Source organism: Urocampus carinirostris, chromosome 20 (genome assembly GCF_059441175.1).
Source record: "Urocampus carinirostris isolate Australia breed hairy pipefish chromosome 20, RoL_Ucar_1.0, whole genome shotgun sequence".
Taxonomy (NCBI): domain Eukaryota; kingdom Metazoa; phylum Chordata; class Actinopteri; order Syngnathiformes; family Syngnathidae; genus Urocampus; species Urocampus carinirostris.
In genome coordinates this window covers 1,104,859-1,125,000 of record NC_142368.1, presented here as the reverse complement: position 1 = coordinate 1,125,000, position 20,142 = coordinate 1,104,859, and the positions used below count along the sequence as shown (strand labels likewise).

Genomic DNA, 20,142 nt, shown 5'->3' with positions numbered 1-20,142 from the left:
CTAGATAGATGACTAGATAGATAGATAGAGATAGATAGATAGATAGATAGATGTCTAGATAGATAGATGTCTAGATAGATAGATGTCTAGATAGATAGATAGATGTCTAGATATATGTCTAGATATATGTCTAGATGTCTATATAGATAGATGTCTAGATAGATGTCTAGATAGATGATAGATAGATAGATGTCTAGATAGATAGATGTCTAGATAGATAGATAGATGTCTAGATATATGTCTAGATATATGTCTAGATGTCTATATAGATAGATGTCTATATAGATGTCTAGATAGATGATAGATAGATAGATGTCTAGATAGATAGATGTCTAGATAGATAGATAGATGTCTAGATAGATAGATAGATGTCTAGATATATGTCTAGATATATGTCTAGATGTCTATATAGATAGATGTCTATATAGATGTCTAGATAGATAGATAGATGTCTAGATAGATAGATGTCTAGATGTCTAGATGTCTAGATAGATAGATGTCTAGATAGATAGATGTCTAGATGTCTAGATAGATAGATAGATAGATAGATAGATAGATAGATGTCTAGATAGATAGATAGATAGATAGATAGATAGATGTCTAGATAGATAGATAGATGTCTAGATAGATAGATGTCTAGATATATGTCTAGATATATGTCTAGATGTCTATATAGATAGATGTCTAGATAGATGATAGATAGATAGATGTCTAGATAGATAGATGTCTAGATAGATAGATAGATGTCTGGATAGATAGATGTCTAGATATATGTCTAGATGTCTAGATGTCTATATAGATGTCTAGATAGATAGATAGATAGATGTCTAGATAGATAGATGTCTAGATGTCTAGATAGATAGATAGATGTCTAGATAGATAGATAGATAGATAGATAGATAGATAGATGTCTAGATAGATGTCTAGATAGATAGATAGATGTCTAGATAGATAGATAGATAGATGTCTAGATAGATAGATGTCTAGATGTCTAGATAGATAGATAGATAGATAGATAGATAGATAGATAGATAGATGTCTAGATAGATAGATAGATAGATAGATAGATAGATAGATAGATAGATGTCTAGATATATGTCTAGATATATGTCTAGATGTCTATATAGATAGATGTCTAGATAGATGTCTAGATAGATGATAGATAGATAGATGTCTAGATAGATAGATGTCTAGATAGATAGATAGATGTCTAGATAGATAGATAGATGTCTAGATATATGTCTAGATATATGTCTAGATGTCTATATAGATAGATGTCTATATAGATGTCTAGATAGATGATAGATAGATAGATGTCTAGATAGATAGATGTCTAGATAGATAGATAGATGTCTAGATAGATAGATAGATGTCTAGATATATGTCTAGATATATGTCTAGATGTCTATATAGATAGATGTCTATATAGATGTCTAGATAGATAGATAGATGTCTAGATAGATAGATGTCTAGATGTCTAGATGTCTAGATAGATAGATGTCTAGATAGATAGATGTCTAGATGTCTAGATAGATAGATAGATGTCTAGATAGATAGATAGATAGATAGATAGATGTCTAGATAGATGTCTAGATAGATGTCTAGATAGATAGATAGATGTCTAGATAGATAGATAGATAGATGTCTAGATAGATAGATGTCTAGATGTCTAGATGTCTAGATAGATAGATAGATAGATAGATAGATAGATAGATAGATAGATAGATAGATAGATAGATGTCTAGATAGATAGATAGATAGATAGATAGATAGATAGATAGATGTCTAGATAGATGTCTAGATAGATAGATAGATGTCTAGATGTCTAGATGTCTAGATAGATAGATAGATAGATAGATAGATAGATAGATAGATAGATAGATAGATAGATAGATAGATAGATAGATAGATAGATAGATAGATGTCTAGATAGATTGATAGAAAGATAGAGGTCTAGATACTAGAGAGATGTTTAGATAGATGTCTAGATAGATGTCTAGATAGATAGATTGATAGATAGATGTCTAGATAGATAGATGTCTAGATGGATAGATGTCTAGATAGATAGTTGTCTAGATAAATAGATGTCTAGATAGATGTCTGGATAGATGTCTAGATGTCTAGATAGATAGATAGATGTCTAGATGGATAGATGTCTAGATAGATGTCTAGATGTCTTGATGTCTAGATAGATAGATAGATAGATACTTCATTCATCCTCGTAGGAAAATTCCAGCAGTATCCTTGTGTTGTTTATGATGAACAGGATGGCCTCGGGGTGCTGTGTTGTAATTTAGCAACAGCGGAGTGGATGACGTCACACGCTAGGCCAAAAGTTCGACGTCCCTGTTTATTTGTAAACAGGAATTATGGGGGTAAAAGGACAACTAGCAACAAGAAACTTCCAACGATGCAGAAATGTTTTTAGGCGGATTTTTTTATCCGTCTGCATTGAGTTTTGGAGTCTATATTTGACACGGTTAGATTCACCTGGCAGATGTTAGGAGGCCACAGTTGAGTATTACCATTGAATTTAATGGCTGCCAGACAATGTCTTAGATGAGCTACAATAATTCATAGTTTTGGGGTATCTTGTTTCAAACTGATGGTGTCATTTCTCTGATGAGTATATTTTGAAACGGTCTATATATCTTGAGATTCAAGAACTTGACCCATGACCGATTTCAGTGACTGGAGACATCGTGAAGACACGACTCGGTTTATCTGGAGTCCGGGCCGGCTCACCTTCAAGGAGTTTGAGAAGACTCAGTGAGCTCTCACCTTCGTAATCCGACGGAAATTCCGTGGAGGCGGTCCCGGAGTGAGACGGCGAGGGTCCGCACAGATTATCGGTCTCCCTGGTGCCGGCCTTGAGCAGCGTCAATCCCCGACCCCGGCAGTCGGCGTGTTCTCGGCACTTGGGCGCGTCCGACTCGACGTCGGAGAAGGTTCCTTTGGTGCAGGGCTTGCAAGTCACGTCTTCGGTTTCGCTCCCGCGCTTTTTCACCCTGGTCCCGGCAGGGCACAGCGAGTGGGGTTTGCACCCGCCCTGAGCCCCCCCGGCCAGGAAAGTCTTCGGGGGGCAGGTGCACGCCCGGTCTCCGGATCCGGTGCAGGGCGCTTTCTCCAACAGTCCCTCGGGACACGGGGGACGACAACGGTGGCATCGCGCCGCGGCGTTTTCGCCCCGGGTAAAAGTCCCGTCCGGGCAGGGACCGCACTCCCGGACGGCGGTCAGGGTGCAGTGGGCGGACACGTAGGTGCCCGCCGGGCACTTATCGCAGACCAAGCGGATTCCCGAGTCCGGGTCCGTGTGTCGGTAGTGGCGTGGAGACAGGACGGCAGAGTCGGGTGTCCAAACCCGGGCGGAGATTTCCACCGCCAATGTCCACAGGATCTGGGGAAGATGGGGCGGCACTCAGGTTAGGGAGTCAAATAGGGCGTATACTAAAACATGTACTCGCAAAAATTTCAGAAGCTGACGCTAGCATGGAGAAATGCCTGGGGTCGTTTCGTACCAGGCCGCACAGAAGGAAAAACAAGTTCAATTGTTTATATCTTTTTCGAATATTACCAGAACAAGAACAAAATCCAACCTATGCTGTCTCAGTTCGACGCTGAGGTTATAATTAGCATAGCATAGCATAGTCATGTTTGTATAGCCCTTAATCACAGAGAGTGTCATGATTGCCGATTGAGCGCACCTGCGACCGCTGAATTGGCGCCAGCAGCCTAGACAGCTGATTGGCTGATGCACCCTTTTTAAACCCCCGGCTTCTTGGAAGCCGTCAGATCGTTATGCGAACTGTTGCCACCGGCTCAGTAAGCCTTTTCGTCCGACTCATTTCCTGCCCTGATTTTCTCTGCCTGATCTTCGTTGCCAACCTGTTTCCGGACCTGATTTTGCCCGTTCTGCCTGCCTGTTACCTAATCTGTTTTGCCCCGTTACCTGCCTGCCTCGTTTCCGAACATGACACCGCCTTTGCTCTCCGGTCCTGGCCAACGACTTGTAATTCCCGTCTGTTGCCGATCCTTTTCGGTCCTGTGCCCGTTTCTGGTCTGTGACAGGGAGTCTCAAAGGTCTGCACAGACCACAAATTATTAAAAACTACAATACTATTATGACACCATCCCCTGATCTAAAACCGACATAAGGGCAAGAAACACTAAGCAGAAAGTGTTTTATCAAGTCAGTATCAGTCGATACTACCTTATATTTGCTCGGATGGGATCGATACCAAAATTCCAAATATTACCCTTCCGTAGTGTTCCTTCAATCCATCAATATACGTGCACAGTAACTAAATTCCTTAAAAAGTATACTCTCAAATGTGAAACACAGCCAATACCGGCTCTTGTCTGATTTGAGAAAGCAGCAGGAAATGCCAAAGACCGGCATCTGGCTGCAGAGCGGGTTTAGCGGGTGGAGAGGTCCAACTTTGTTGGCGATAGAAAGCATCTTCGTTTGTTTAAGCCACAGATGTCAAACAGGCGGCCCGCGGGCCAGATCGGGCCCGCTAAGGGATTGAATCCGGCCCGCGAGACAACAATCAGAGAAGCGCAAGAGAAAAACAAGCTGCAGGTTGGAATATGTCAAATTGATGTTGCCAAAGCCAGGTGCCTCGAACAAAGACACTGTACTTGTATTTGTTTCTCTCTCTCTCTCTCTCTCTCTCTCTCTCTCTCACTCGCTTTCTCTTGCTCTCTCTTTCTTTTCCACCCCTTTTCTCCCACTCTGTCGCTTTCACTCTCTGTGTCTCTTTTTCTCTTTGTTGCTCTTTGTCTCTTTCTCTCTCTGTGTCTTTTAACCTCTTTTGCTCTAACTTCCTTTTTTCCTTTTCTCTCTTTCCTCTTTCTCTCTTCCTACCCTTCGCTTTTTCTTTTCTCTTTTCTCTCCTTCTGTTTTTCGATTTCTCTTTGGATTTCTTTCCTCCTCTCCAGTTCTTTTCCCCCTCTCTCACGACTTTTTATCTTTTGTTTCTCACGCCCTCTCCCTCTCTCTCTTTTCCTTTATTTGTCCCGCCCTCTCTCCGTTTCCCTCCCTCTTTCTCTTATTTCTTTCTCTCTCTTTTTCTTTCTTTTTAATCTACTAGTCCGGCCCCTGACAGAATGTTTGTTCTATCGTGTGGCCCCCGACTTCAAAATGACTTTAGCGCATCCAAGCCTTACTGTGCACATCAAGTGTATTTTACAAGGGCAATTCTGCTACGCATCACCCCTTTAATTTGGCCTGACGGGAACAGGAGTCGCACCGGCTCCAGGGGAACCGACTCACGTGTGGCACAAAAGGGTTCCCGCTTTGGTGACTTGAATTGGATCGTGGCCACGTAGCAAACAAGCTCTTCCTGTCTTTTGAGGAGCTAGGCATTATTCTCAAAGACGACTCTGCTGACAGGAAACGCGGCTCTTGCACCTTTTCAAGGCCAAATTTAAGCACCGATGACGGACTTCCTGTCACGAGCCAGAAACGGAGACGGGACCCAATAGCGTTGGTTTGACCCAGTTTCTATTGAGAACGAGAACAGTGCTAGCATCCACGATCCGATGGCAGGAACGCGGAAGTGGCACTTCCGTGTCGAGCCAGGGGAGTCGCTGACAGCGAGAAAACAGGTCGATAGTCGGGACAGGAGAGCAAGGGCGGTATCGAGTCCGGAAAAGAGGTCAGCAACAGGTATCAGGCAGGAAACAGGGCAAAACAGGTCGATGGCCGGGACAGAAGAGCAAGGCAGAAACAGGTCGGCAACAGGTATCAGGCCGGAGAAAACAGGGCAGGAGAATGTCAGATAGTACAAAGCTTGCCTAGCTGAGAGCATAGGAGAGCAAGGGCAGTATCGAGTCCGGAAAAGAGGTCGGCAACAGGTATCAGGCAGGAAACAGGGCAAAAACGGGTCGATGGCCGGGACAGAAGAGCAAGGCAGAAACGGGTCCTGTTTCTGCTTTAGCTTCTCTGTCCCGGCCATGATCCTGTTTTTGCCCTGTTTCCTGCCTGATACCTGTTGCCGACCTCTTTTCTGGACCTGTTTCTGTTTTTGCTCCTCCGTCCCGGCCATCGACCTGTTTTTGCCCTGTTTCCTGCCCGATTCCCGTTGCTGACCTCTTTTTGGACCCGTTTCTGTTTTGCTCCTCCGTCCCGGCCATCGACCTGTTTTTTCTCTTTCTTGACGACTAGACACGAAAGTGCCACTTCTGCGTTCCCGCTATCTGCTACCCGTGACTGACGTTCATCAGATCGTGGATGCAAGTCCTGTTCTCTTTCTTAATAAAAACTGAGTAAAACGAAGGAAATTCTGTCCCGTCTCCGTTCCTGGCCCGTGAGAGTTTGCATTTCAACAGCCGACTCTCGGTGACACCGTAGGGAAGCGAAAGCATTTCAGGTTCCTGGCGAGAAAAAAAACAAACCTCGTAAATGCAACCCGTGCATTCTTCGGTCCCGAGTGCTTTTCTGCTTATCGTCTCTTAAGAAGCGACCGCCGAGCGTCGGGAAAACCGAGCGCTAGCGACCCACCCGAAAAAAAAAGCGGATTTTAAAAGCTGCTGAGTCACTGGCAGGGAGGAAAACCGAGAGATAGGAGAGGGTGCGGTCGTGCACAACTTGTTTACCGGACGGTGCTGCGGTCCCTGCACCAACCTCCGAAACCCTCCGGACCACCAGAGAAATCTCTCATTTAGGGACGCAAATAGCCATTATTTTCATCATCGGTGAATTGGTCAATAGATAGATAGATGTCTAGATAGATGTCTAGATAGATGTCTAGATAGATAGATAGATAGATAGATGTCTAGATAGATAGATAGATAGATAGATAGATGTCTAGATGTCTAGATAGATAGATAGATAGATGTCTAGATAGATAGTTAGATGTTTAGATGGATAGATGTCTTCATAGATTTCTAGATAGATAGTCGTCATAGATGGATCCTAGATAGATGTTTAGATAGATAGATATATGTCTAGATAGATGTCTAGATAGATAGATGTCTAGATAGATGTCTAGATAGATGTCTAGATAGATAGATAGATAGATAGATAGATAGATAGATAGATAGATAGATAGATAGATAGATAGATAGATAGATAGATAGATAGATAGATAGATAGATAGATAGATAGATAGATAGATAGATAGATAGATAGATAGATAGATGTCTAGTAAAAAGGATAGATGTCTAGATACAGTAGATAGATAGAGAGAGAAAGAGAGAGAGAGAGAGAGATGTCTAGATAGATAGATGTCTAGATAGATGTCTAGATAGATAGATAGATAGATAGATAGATAGATAGATAGATAGATGTCTAGATGTCTAGATAGATGTCTAGATAGATAGATAAATAGATAGATAGATAGATGTCTAGATGTCTAGATAGATGTCTAGATAGATAGATAAATAGATAGATAGATAGATAGATAGATAGATAGATAGATAGATGTCTAGATAGATGTCTAGATAGATGTCTAGATAGATGTCTAGATAGATGTCTAGATAGATGTCTAGATAGATAGATAGATAGATAGATAGATAGATAGATAGATAGATAGATGTCTAGTAAAAAGGATAGATGTCTAGATACAGTAGATAGATAGAGAGAGAAAGAGAGAGAGAGGGAGAGATGTCTAGATAGATAGATGTCTAGATAGATGTCTAGATAGATAGATAGATAGATAGATAGATAGATGTCTAGTAAAAAGGATAGATGTCTAGATACAGTAGATAGATAGAGAGAGAAAGAGAGAGAGAGAGAGAGATGTCTAGATAGATAGATGTCTAGATAGATGTCTAGATAGATAGATAGATAGATAGATAGATAGATAGATGTCTAGATGTCTAGATAGATGTCTAGATAGATAGATAGATGTCTAGATGTCTAGATAGATGTCTAGATAGATAGATAGATAGATAGATAGATAGATAGATAGATAGATAGATAGATAGATAGATAGATAGATAGATAGATAGATAGATAGATAGATAGATAGATAGATAGATAGATAGATAGATAGATAGATGTCTAGATAGATAGATGTCTAGATAGATAGATAGATATGTGAAACCCTGAGTTAGCCAGTCCGGTGTACAGGTATGTTTTGAAATATAGAAAATAATCGAGTTTGAAGCCCTGAGACAAAATGGATACCGAGTGTCTCGGCTGTTTGCGAGACTGGCGAAAGTGAGAAATGATCCGTTCTGTTTCTTCATCATTTTAAATCTCGATTCCATGTGTATCCTGGAGTGCCGTGTCTAATCTCATTGCATACGATGACAATAAAGAAACAAGAATTCTGCGCAATACAACTGTAAACTCCAGTCATCAGATGTAAATATCGTGTCAAAATAAATCAACTAAATAAAATAAATTAAAATAAAACAAAACTGAATGAAATATTATAGAATAAAATGAATAAAATAAATCAAAACTAAAAAAATTATCATAAAACAAAATAAAAATATAAACTAAATAAAATAAATTAAAATAAAATAAAACTGAATGAAATATTATAGAATAAAATGAATAAAATAAAATAAAACTAAATAAAATATCATAAAATAAAATAAAAATATAAAATAAATAAAATAGAATAAATTAAAATAAAATAAAAGAGAATAAAATATTATAGAATAAAATGAAATAAAATAAAACTGAATAAAATATCATAAAATAAAATAAAAATATAAAATAAATAAAATCAAATAAGTTAAAATAGAACAAAACTGAATAAAATATAAAGAGTTGTCTGTCCCTGTGTGCCCTGCGATTGGCTGGCAACCAGTTCAGGGTGTCCCCTGCCCACTGCCCGGAGATAGCTGGGATGGGCTCCAGCCCCCCCGCGACCCTAATGAGGATAAGCGGTACGGCTGATGAGATGAGATGAGATGAGAATAAAATGAATAAAACAAAAACAATTAAAATAAAACGAAATAAAACGTATTATAAATAAATAAAACATTAGAAAACAAAATAAAATACTAAAAAATAAAATACAACTAAAACATTCTAAAACAAAACACAATTATAAAATAGACAAAATAAAATATTGTAAAATAAAATAAAATAAAATACGTAAAATACATTTTGAAATAAAAAACTGTATAAAATATCATAGAATAAAATGAATGAAATAAATTGAAATGAAACTCAATAAAGTATTATAAAATAAAATAAAACAAAATAAAATATTACAAAATAAAATAAAACCAAAACATTATAAAACAAAAAAACAATTATAAAATAGACCAAATAAAATATTACAAAATGAAATAAAATAAAATATTATAAAATAAAATAAAAATCTAAAATAAACTAAACAAAATAAAATAGGAGTCTATTCTCATTGATATCAATTTGAGAAATAGTGTCAGCAATGAGATTAGACACGGCACACCGGGGTAATTGTGTAAATCAATATTTTCAAGCGGAATCAAGATAAACGAACATCGAGAGCAAAAATAGAAGTCATCCATGTCCTTTCAAACTTAAAATACGAAGAAGAGAAATGAAAGGGGGAGAAAAAATGAAGGGAAAAAAATGGGGGGAAGAAAATAAAAAGAAAAGAAAAGTCAAGAAAAAAGGAAGAAAGAGATGGAAGAAAAAAAAGAAATAAATGGGGGAAAGGTCGCAATGTTTTGGGGTACCCAGAGCGACAAGATGGCCGACAATCACGTCAGCTCCCCCTCTAGATGAGCCTCATACTCAATGCACGTTGATATAGGAGTTTCATTTTGCTTGCTATTCCGATCCATTCGCTTATTTCAACCAGTAGGAGGCGGTAAATGACACGCACTGTCCCTTTAAAAAAGAAGCCTGGCACAGTCGCTATTGTTTGGGGCTCGGCCCACTGTCCGAACCGTGCAAATTGATGTTGGCCAGAAGAAGAGACGCTCCTTCCAGTCACGGAAAAACAACACACAAACAAAATAATAGTATTCTTTCTCTTTTTTTTCTCTTTCATGATCTCTCTCTTTATTCCCCTATTTCTCTTTTCTCTCGTTTCTCTTTCCTGTTGTATCCCCCATTCCATTTTCTTTCGATGATGAGTCTTTTATTCTCTCTTTCATGATCTCTCTCTTTCTTTTTCTCTCTTTTCTATCTTTCTATTTTTCTTTCTCTTCTCTTTCTCTCCCGCTGTGTCTCCCTTTTTTTTTGTTTCTTTCTCTTTTTTCTCTTTCATGGTCTCTCTTGCTATTTCTGCCACTCTCTCTTTCTTTGTTTTTTTCTCCATTTTTTTCATCTCTCTCTACTTTTTCCCATTATCTGTCCTTTTTCCCCTCTCTCTCTACTTTCATTCTTTCTTTCATTTTTCTCTGTCTTTCTCTTTTCTCTCGTTTCTCTTTCCTTTTGTATCCCCCATTACATTTTCTTTCTATGATTACTCTTTTATTCTCTCTTTTATGATCTCTCTCTTTATTTTTGTCTCTTTTCTATCTTTCTATTTTTCTTTCGCTCTCATTCGCTTTCTGTCTGTGTCTGTCTCTTCTCTTTCTCTCCCACTGTGTCTCCCTGTTTTCTCTTTCATGGTCTCTCTTACTATTTCTCCCTCTTTCTTTCACTCTTTCTCTTTCTTTGTTTTTTCTCCATTTATCTTTCATCTCTCTCTACTTTTTCCCCATTATCTGTCCTTTTTCCTCTCTCTTTTCTTTCTTTCTTTCATTTTTCACTGTCTTTCTCTTCTTTCTCCTTCCTGTTGTATCCCCATTACATTTTCTTTCTATTATTACTATTTTTTTTCTCTTTCATTATCTCTCTGTTTATTCCTCTATTTCTTTTTCTATCTTTCTATTTTCTTTTGCTCTCATTCGCTTTCTTTCTGTGTCTCTCTCTTCTCTTTCTTTCCCACCGTGTCTCCCTTTTTCTTTCTTTCTCTTTTTTCTCTTTCATGGTCTCTCTTGCTATTTCCCCCTCTTTCTTCCACTCTCTCTCTCTCTCTTTCTCTGTTCTCCATTTCTTTCATCTCTCTTTTCTTTCTTTCTTTCATGTTTTACTGTCTTTCTCTTCTCTTTCTTTCTCCTTCCTGTTGAATCCCCCATTACATTTTATTTCTATTATTACTCTTTTGTTCTCTCTTTCAATATCTCTATGTTTATTCCTCTATTTCTTTTTCTCTCTTTTCTATCTTCCTATTTTTCTTTCGCTCTCATTCGCTTTCTTTCTGCGTCTCTCTCTTCTCTTTCTCTCTCGCTGTTTCTTCCTTTTTTCTTTCTTTGTCTTTTTTCTTTCATGGTGTCTTTCTCTCTTTCTCCCTCTTTCTTTCACTCTCTCTCTCTGTTTTTTCTCCATTTTTCTTTCATCTCTCTCTCTCTCTTTTTTTTTCCTTCTTTCTTTTTTTTCTGTTTTTTTCTGTCTTTCTCTTCTCTTCTTTCTCGTTCTTGCTGGATCTCTATATCCCCTTTTCTCCATTTTGTTTTGCTCTCTCTTGTTTCTCTTTTTCTTTCTATTTTTTTCTCTCTTTTTCTTTCCATCTCCCTTTCTTTCTCTTTTTCTCTTTCATGGTCTCTTTTGCTATTTCCCCCTATTTCTTCCACTCTCTTTCTTTCTTTGTTTTTTTCTCCATTTTATCTTTCTCTATTTTTCCATTATTTGTCCTTTTTCTTATCTCTCTTTTCCTTCTGTCTTTCTCTTCTCTTTCTTATTCCTTCTTGCTCTATTTTTTCCCATTATCTGTCTCTTTTCCTCTCTCTCTTTTCCTTCTTTCTTTTTTTCAGTTTTTTTTCTGTCTTTCTCTTCTCTTTCTTTCTCGTTCTTGCTGGATCTCTAGTTCCCCTTTTCTCTATTTTCTTTTGTTCTCTCTCGTTTCTCTTTTTTCTCTCTCATTCTGATTTTATCTGTCTCTCCCTTTTCTCTCTTTTTCTTTCCATCTCCCTTTCTTTCTCTTTTTCTCTTTCATTGTCTCTTTCGCTGTTTCCCCCTCTTTCTTTGTTTTTTTTCTCCATTTATCTTTCATCTTTCTCTATTTTTCCATTATCTGTCATTTTTCCTATCTCTCTTTTCCTTCTGTCTTTCTTTCTCGTTCTTGCTGTATCTCTATTGCTCCTTGTCTCCATTTTTTTTGTTCTCTCGTTTCTCTTTTTCTTTCTCTTTTTTCTTTTTATCTCTCTCATTCTGATTTTATCTGTCTCTCCCTTTTCTCTCTTTTTCTTTCCATCTCCTTTTCTTTCTCTTGTTTACTCGTATTCTCTCTCTTATCTTTAATCTACTAGTCCAGCCCCTGCGATAACTTTCTTTTCAGTTTGCCAGCCCTGGCATAGGCGCTACAAGCTAGCTCAAGAGGATGCGGGAAGAAGAAGAAAAAGAGAAAAATAAGCGCTGTCCCTTTAAATGGAGAATCTGTTGCGGGAAAGCGGTCGAAGTCGTGCAAAATGACTCACCAGTGCAGAAAAAGACATCGCGAGGAGTCGAGGGGGGCCCCCCCCACCCCAAAAAACGCCCTTAATGGCCCCTCTTGTAAACACTTGTTTTCATCCTTGCAGCGGGAGGAGGAGGAAGAGAAGCGGGAGATGCGGCGCTCAACTGCGGCGTTCGGGAGTCTTCGTCCCCGGGTGCTGAGCTTGGAGGCGGGCGGGGACCAGGGTGGCTGTCGCCGAGGAGGAGGAGCGCTCCATGGCCGGCTGCTGAGCTTCCTTTCCCGGCGAGCGGGGACGACTGAACCGGCGGTGAAGGGTGGCCGGGTCTCGGAGGTGGCGCGATGACGTAGGTTTGGGGGCGGGGCTAAGGATGGCAGCACGCACGTGCGTGCAGCTCGTCTACTCATCTCTTTTTTTAAAGGGACAGTTTGTAGTTTTTAGCGCCTCCTAATAAGGCAGGGGTGTCCAAACTTTTCAGAAAGCGGGACAGATTTTGTTCGCTAAAATGTATGAGGGCTGACTATTCAGCATGGTGTTATTTGGAACGGTTTTTGCAGGATATTCGTTTGACCCGCGAGGGTCTGGTGAAAAAGCGCTGCCGTGGTGCTAAGATAGCTTCCAGTTGCTTCACATTTTCACAGCTTTCATTTCCAGTTGACATGTGACGCCCGACAGTGACTCTTGATATCCTATTCTTTGTTGTTTCGGAGTTCAGTGAAAAAATACTCTTATGTTGTGCTGGAAGTGGCGGCCCTCATAGTCAACTATCCTTTTTCTATTAACAGTCGCCAATTTTTATAGAAAGGCGAGGACGTCTGGCCGAAGGACTATTCCCATGAATTGTTATTTTTTTTGGTTGTTTATTTACTGGCAAGCCACAAATGATTAATTTTATGACAGAGGCCGCGGGCCAGTGAAAAGTTGCTCACGGGCCGTAACTGGCCCTCGGGCCGGACATTGGACATGCTGTAATAAGGTCATTGATAGTTTTATTGAGTGAGATGTGAGCTCTTTATTTTTTTCTCTTCTCCTCTTTTTTCTTTTATTCTAATGTCCTCTTGCTTTATTTTTTAAGTTTTACGTTTTCCTTCTTTTGTTTCTTTTACCTTTTTTTTTCTTTTTCCTCTTTTTCATTCTTTTGTTTCTTTTACCTTTTTTTTTTGCTTTATCCTCTTTTTCCTTCCCAATGTTTTTTTGTTCTTTTTCACTTGTATTCTTTTGTTTCTTTCACCTTTTTTTTTTCTTTTTCCTCTTTTTCCTTCCCGATGTTTTTTGTTCTTTTTCACTTTTATTCATTTGTTTCTTTTCTTCTTCTTTTGTCTTTTTTGTCAGACTGCTCACACCACGACTTCCAGTTTTCTTTGGGTGGGCAGAGAGTGTCATCGGGTGGGCACTGCCCCCTTCTGGAGTGGTGCAGTCACCTCACGAGATCGTCGGGACTGGCGAAGATCCTTCTTACAAGGGGACGGAAGAAGAACCGGGCCCACAACATCAAGGAATGGATCGGAACCGTCAAGAGTGGAAAAAGCCGTCCAGAGTTGCGTCCTCATCGTCGCCACGGCAACCCAGGCAGTTCATGGATCCGTGAACCGAGCACCGCGTTCCCGATCGGGGCTTCATTTACGACAATAGGGCTTCGCGTGCTTTGTTTTCATGGTAAGTAGCTGCTCTTCGGTGACGAGCTAGCGAGCGCTGACCTACATTTACAGAATAATCCATTTATCCCGCGTCGTACGGATTTATACCCGGCTTGTTTATCCCAAACAGTCATTTCTGCCTTGGGCGGGCGCGGGACGGAATCGTTTTTCGAGATCCGCGGCGAATAAAAGCAGAAGATGCGATGTGTGTCAGTGGATCAAACGTGACGCGTGGCCTCCGTGCTGCCGCGTGGTCGAACCAACGTGTCGCTTACAGTCCGGCTGACCGGCTTCCAGCTCGGGGCGAGGCCTCAAATAGCAGGGGCCGACAAGAGAAGCCACGACCATCTGCCCGGCACGTGCGAACCGTGGCTGGACGTGAAGGGAGCTAGACCGGGACCACGATTCAACAGCGGAATTCACCCGGTGTCAGAACCAGAACAGATACAGGACCCAATCGCGTGACATTCTCACACGAGCCTTTATTTCACAGGAAATGGGGAGTCATGCACCTTAGGTAGCCGGTCTGGCGTGGAAAGACCGGAAGCCAGAGACCGACGAGACCGATTCCCATTGCCCGAGTTGATGTCGGACGGATGTGGTCGGCACCGGACAGAAAGTGACAGGCAGGATAGATAACGGATCAGGATATCGAAAATTAACAGGAGAAACTAGACGGGAATGAAACTGGAGAAAATAACAAACAGGACAACAATAAACGAGAAGAATACCAGACTGGAAATACCAACAGGAAAACAGGACTGAGTCAGAACCCACGTCTTGCGGGGAAGAGGTTTGTTGACGGACTGACAAAGGAAAAACTAGAGCACTGAGCTTAAATAGACGGAAAGCCAATCTGTCAATGAGCCCAGCTGGCACCACACGGGCGGGGCCAATTGGGCGCCATGGCAACTGTGACACACACAGGCAGGGCCAATTGGGCGCCATGGCAACCATGACACCTGGGAGTGGATCCATAACCTGAAAACTTCATAAGTAGAGACGCTTTTTGAATGTAAATGAAAAGTAATATATAATTCTTGAAGAAATCGGAAGATAGCATCAGAACACGGGAAGCTTTTTGGACTATTGCACCCTAGTCCGCACTTGAGAGGCCACTTTTCAAGGTTTCTTATTTTCCCTGAGTTTTTCCTTGCTCGCAAGATGGTGTCAGATCAGGGGAGGGTGCCGTTGTGGACATTTTGCTGTTACGGGCGTCCCAAATATGTAAAAAAAAAAAAAAAAAAAAAAAAAAGAATAAAGAAAACAATAAAAATCAAGACCAGAACAGAAGGAGGACCCAGATGTGTAACGTTACTCACAAGTTTAGTGAAATAAAGAGGAAAGTCAGCGCCAGCGATCCGGTGCTCGCTGGACGCGGGAATCAAGCTGCTTACGGGACGGGAGATCAAAATGTGGTCGGGGGCAAAAAACGCTGACTTAGCACTTTTGTTTTTTCAGACTCTGCATTTATTTTGAAAGTTTGTTTAATTGTGTGTCTGTCTACCCCCCAAAAGGGGGAAGGGGCTACGATAAGACCACCATTTTTCACAAGCAGTCAGGTAAGTTACCCCAGATGTGAAAACTTCCCCAAAGAGATGACTCGGCCCTTTTGGTTTTGTCGACTCGGCATTTTACCAAAAATGACATTCCACTGTCACAGGCCAGAATGACATTGAAAAACACCCTATTTCTACCTCTCGTCGTTACTCAGGATGTGAAAACTGCCCCAAAGAGATGACTCAGCCCTTTTGGTTTTGTCGACTCGACATTTTACCAAAAATGACATTCCACTCTCCCAGGCCAGAATGACATTGAATAACACACTATTTCACGAGCAGTCAGGTGCGTTACCCCAGATGTGAAAACTGCCCAAAACAAGCGGACTATGCATTTTTTTTTTTTGCTTACTCAGCAGCTTTCCCAAGTCGAGTTCATTTGTAGAGCCCTTCAAAGGGCTGCATAGACCACCGTTACACCAGAAAGACATTCTACTCTCCAAGAACAGAGCAAGGATAACAGTCTTTCCTGAGCAATCAGGCAGGTCACTCTAGGGGTGAAAATGCCCCTAAAAATGATTCAGCACTTTTAGTTTTTCTAAATCACAGTTTTGCCAAAAAGACATCCCCCTCTACATATGGATTTATATGTAACTTATTCAAGATTCTTTTTTGTTAATGTCTAAAACTGCCTAAAACCGTTTTTTTTAACAAAAATATGAAACTTTTGTTCTCTCTTTTCTTCATTTAAAAAAAGGAAAATGAATGAGTTCTATTTTTATTTTTTAAACATGATTTCTTTAAATAAGAACAATCTTTGAAGTGATGAGAATATTTGCTATACGATTGCCCTCCCTCCGCCAAAACGATAAAAAAAACAGAATATGGAAAGCCAGAGTACCACTGACATCTAGTGGTAAACTCTATAAAAGCTGCAGAAAGCGTTTTATAGAAAAAAAATAGACTTGACAGTATAATACTGTCTATGCTACTTATGCTACTTGATTCATCCTGAAGGCAACACAACCAGGAAGTAAATGTTTTTTATATACTTTAATACAACTCAAGTCAATAAAATTAAAGTACTTCATTAAATCAACATAAAATGTACGATATCCACAATAAATAAGTTAAATAAATAAACCTGACTGTTTGTAATTAAAAAAAAAAACTGTGTACAAAAATTAAACAACCCGGAAGTAAACGTGTCTTAGCAGCAGCCCCACGTTGACACCAACACTATGCTACAGGTATGGTTTCTTTTTTCTTTTTTTATAATAATTATTAATGGCTGCTAAAATTTCAAAAAAAAATTTTAACGTAGTTTCAAATGTTACCAAAGAGTCCACTTTACAATGGATTTCCAGGGAAAATGTGTTAGGACAGGATCCCCTGATCTGAAACCAACATGAGGGTAAGGAAAACCTCAAAAACCTCAGCATTAAGAAAATGAGGAAAACAGGCGTTCGGAAATAAACCCAACACGTTGGAACTTTGAGATGACAGTGCTACTCCCTCTCACACACACTTTCTCTCATTCCGTCTCTTTCCTTCTCTTTATTTCTCTTTATTTCTCTATCCTGTTCTTTTCTTTCTCTACCTCTCGTCCTCTATCTCTTTCTTTCATTCTCTCTCTTTCACACTTTCTTGCTCGCTCGCCCCCCCTCTCTCACACAAATATTACTTTTCTTTCACTCAATCTCTTTCCCTCTATTTATTTCTCTATCTCTTTCTTTATTTCCTTCTGTCTCTCTCTCTCTCTCTCTCTCTCTCTCTCTCTCCCTGACACACACACAACCTTCCTCTCAACATGTCTCTTTCCCTCTCTTTATTTCTCCATTCCGTTCTTTTTCTTTCTCCACCTCTCTTTCCTTCTCCCACACTTTCTCACTCGTCCTCTCTCTCTTTTTTTCTTTTCTTTTCTTTAACTGATTCTGATTCTCTATCGCTCTTTCTTTCCTCCCCTCTCTCTTTCTCTCACACTTTCTCGCTCGTCCCCCCCCCCCTTCTCTCTCTCTCACACACACACACCTTTTCTCTCAATCTACCTCTTTCCCTCTCTTTAGTTCTCCATTCCGTTCTTTTTCTTTCTCCACATCTCTTTCCTTCTCCGACACTTTCTCACTCGTCCTCTCTCTCTCTCTCTCTCTCTCGCTTTTTTTTTTTTAACTGATTCTTAACTTTTGCCCTTATGAGAGTATTTTTCTGGCCCCGGAGCGAAAATGAGTTTGGGACCCCTGATCTACACGTTTTCACAACCCAAATTGGAGCCCCCTCCAGGTGTTAAATTTTAAAACGCTCATTCTTGAATGAAAAACAGAAAAAGGTGAACATTTTTACCTGCATGATGGATTTACCTGCGTGCTCACGAAGTTTGAGATCGGAGACTGCTGACGTCACTACCAGGAACGCCAGGCATCTCAAATTCCGGCGCAACTCTCGCGGGACTCGCCAAACATCGCGAAGTTTGGCGTTGTTTTGTAGTTTTTTGGGGGGGCTGTCAAGCAAGACTCGCTAGCTAACTAGCTAGCCGAGCTAGCCAATGGAGGCAAGTCCAAGAAAGGTGGAGACTCGACTGACGAAGTGAGCCAGGGAGAGTCCCGTTCGACTTCCTGCACTTTTTTTTCCTCCCAGCGCCGCCTGGAGCGAAGAGAGGCCGCCGCCGCCGCCTGGAGGGCGAATGGATTCACGGCTGCCGTTTTGGCCCCGAATTCCGTCGTAGTCCCTCTCATTTCTCCGCCCTTCCTTCTTACCTGCCCGCCCGAGAAGAAGCGACCTTCCTCGGTGACGTGAAGACGACGGAGATGGGTGAGGGATTTTTTTTTCTCTTCCCCTTCTTTTTCTTCTCTTTTCTATGATATAACGTTTAAAAAGGCCATATAGTTAACTTTTCGAAGCCCAAAGTCGAAGCTTTTGACGGTCAAAGTGAGCGAGACGCTAACTTTAGGTTAGCTTAGCCTCCCAGCTAGCCGAGGAAAACGCCTCCTCCTCGGCTGCGTTTTTCTCTCGTGTTGACGTTGAGAAGCGGGACAAATAATTCTGTTTTTATCCCTATTTTGATTTCATTTTATGAATTCATTTGATATCACAAAGCTCAAACGTCGCTTTTCGCGTGTGACTTGTGTCAACTTGGTCGTGACGTCACTACAAGTTGCTTCAGCGACTTAGTGATTCCATAATCTTCATCAAAGTCAGCTCAAACGACCTCATTTTATTATTATTTTTAATTCATCAGCGCAAAATTATTAAATCTCGACCAAAAATGTCCCTTGAGATGTGACCTGCTTGTCAAGGTGAGTGTTTTTCATTTAGATCTTATAAAGTCAGTGCGAATGGTCTTAATGTTAAAATGCTCAAATTGTCTTTTAGATTACTTCATATGATCATTATTCTTTATTTTTTCGATGCAACATTTTTAAATATCCACCCAAAATGTTTATTTAGGCGTGACATGTGCTTGCCAAAGTGATTGATAATCAAGTAGATGTTGTAAACAGTCTAAATCCATCCATCCATTATCTGCCCCGCTTATCCTCAGTAGGGTCGCGGGGGTGCTAGAGCCCATCCCAGCCATTTCCGGGCAGGGGACACCCTGAACTGGTTGCCAGTCGCAGGGCACACAGAGACAGACAACTCACACGCTCATTCACCCCTAGGGACAATTTTGACCGGCCAAATAAGCTGACCTGCATGTTTTTGGAATGTGGGAGGAAACCGGAGTGCCCGGAGGAAACCCACGCAAGCAAGGGGAGAACATGCAAACTTCACACAGGAAGTTTGACTGTCTAAATATTCATTTTAAATCCTACGATCCCCTTTGAAATGAACACAAAGGGCTTCATTTTGACATTACTCTTTTAATTTTTTATCTATCGGAGCAAAATATTTACACTCCCGCCCTAAATGGGTATTTATTTGTGACATGTTTGTCCAGGTGATTGTTATTTAGATGTTTAAAAGTCAGAGTGAATAGTCAAAATAAAAATGCTAAAGAGTTCAAATTACTTCATTTTTATCATTTATCAGTGCAAAAAGGGTACATTTTCACAGAAAATGTGTGTGATTGTGGGGCCATGTGCTCTGTCAAGGCGATTGATTATTATTTAAAGGACCAAAAGTCTGTAAATAGTCAAAATACAAGTAGAAAAATGCTAGGATCCTCTTGGTAATGAACTGAAGTGACTTGATTTAGTTTTCTTGAATTTATCGGCGCAAAAAAGTTTGTCAGTGTGATTGTTTATTAATTCGATGTTAAATAGTCAGTGTGAATGATTAAAATCTATCTACCTACCTTGGTCATATCCCTCAAGAGGGGTGACCGACAGCAAGACAAACACATACAATAACAAAGAAAAAAATTAAAAAAGGGAAAAACAAACATGGCAAAAAACACACACAACCATGGCCAACCCAAATGCCCAAACACCCAAACAATGTGGGCACCTAAGTCGGTCATGCGTTCGTCTCTCCAGATGAAACGGGACACGAGAAAGCGGCCGTGTCACACAACACACTCTGCTGTCCGACAGTTTTCGCTGGTTTACCCCTGCCGCATCATTCAAGTGCCCTGCCCATCCCTCTAGAACATGTCTAAACATCCCACTATCCTTTTACAAACACCTCTCCACTCATTCCTATCACCAACAATTTAAAATATTTTTAAAATATAA

At 40.4% G+C, this 20,142-nt stretch overlaps 2 protein-coding genes across 4 annotated transcripts in view; one reads left to right on the top strand and one right to left on the bottom strand.

The window, feature by feature from the left end:
• The window catches only part of tnfrsf21 (tumor necrosis factor receptor superfamily, member 21), a 37,862-nt gene extending 19,979 nt beyond the window's left edge, over positions 1 to 17,883 (bottom strand). Inside the window, exons 1-2 of one of the 2 annotated variants that reach the window (XM_088324468.1) lie at positions 17,813 to 17,883; positions 2,782 to 3,397 (exon numbers count right to left, since the gene is read on the bottom strand). In XM_088324468.1, the coding sequence (XP_088180594.1) occupies positions 2,782 to 3,397; positions 17,813 to 17,818 (622 nt within the window). In that variant the 5' untranslated portion in view covers positions 17,819 to 17,883. Of the gene's footprint in view, positions 1 to 2,781; positions 3,398 to 12,360; positions 12,682 to 17,812 lie in introns of those variants that run through there. The other variant, XM_088324467.1, reaches the window with a different exon arrangement.
• A 57-nt stretch (positions 17,884 to 17,940) lies between these two features.
• Positions 17,941 to 20,142, top strand: part of cd2ap (CD2-associated protein) — a 48,555-nt gene continuing 46,353 nt past the window's right edge. Inside the window, exon 1 of one of the 2 annotated variants that reach the window (XM_088324464.1) lies at positions 17,941 to 18,280. In XM_088324464.1, coding sequence (XP_088180590.1) covers positions 18,277 to 18,280 — 4 coding nt within the window. In that variant the 5' untranslated portion in view covers positions 17,941 to 18,276. Of the gene's footprint in view, positions 18,281 to 18,646; positions 18,766 to 20,142 lie in introns of those variants that run through there. The other variant, XM_088324466.1, reaches the window with a different exon arrangement.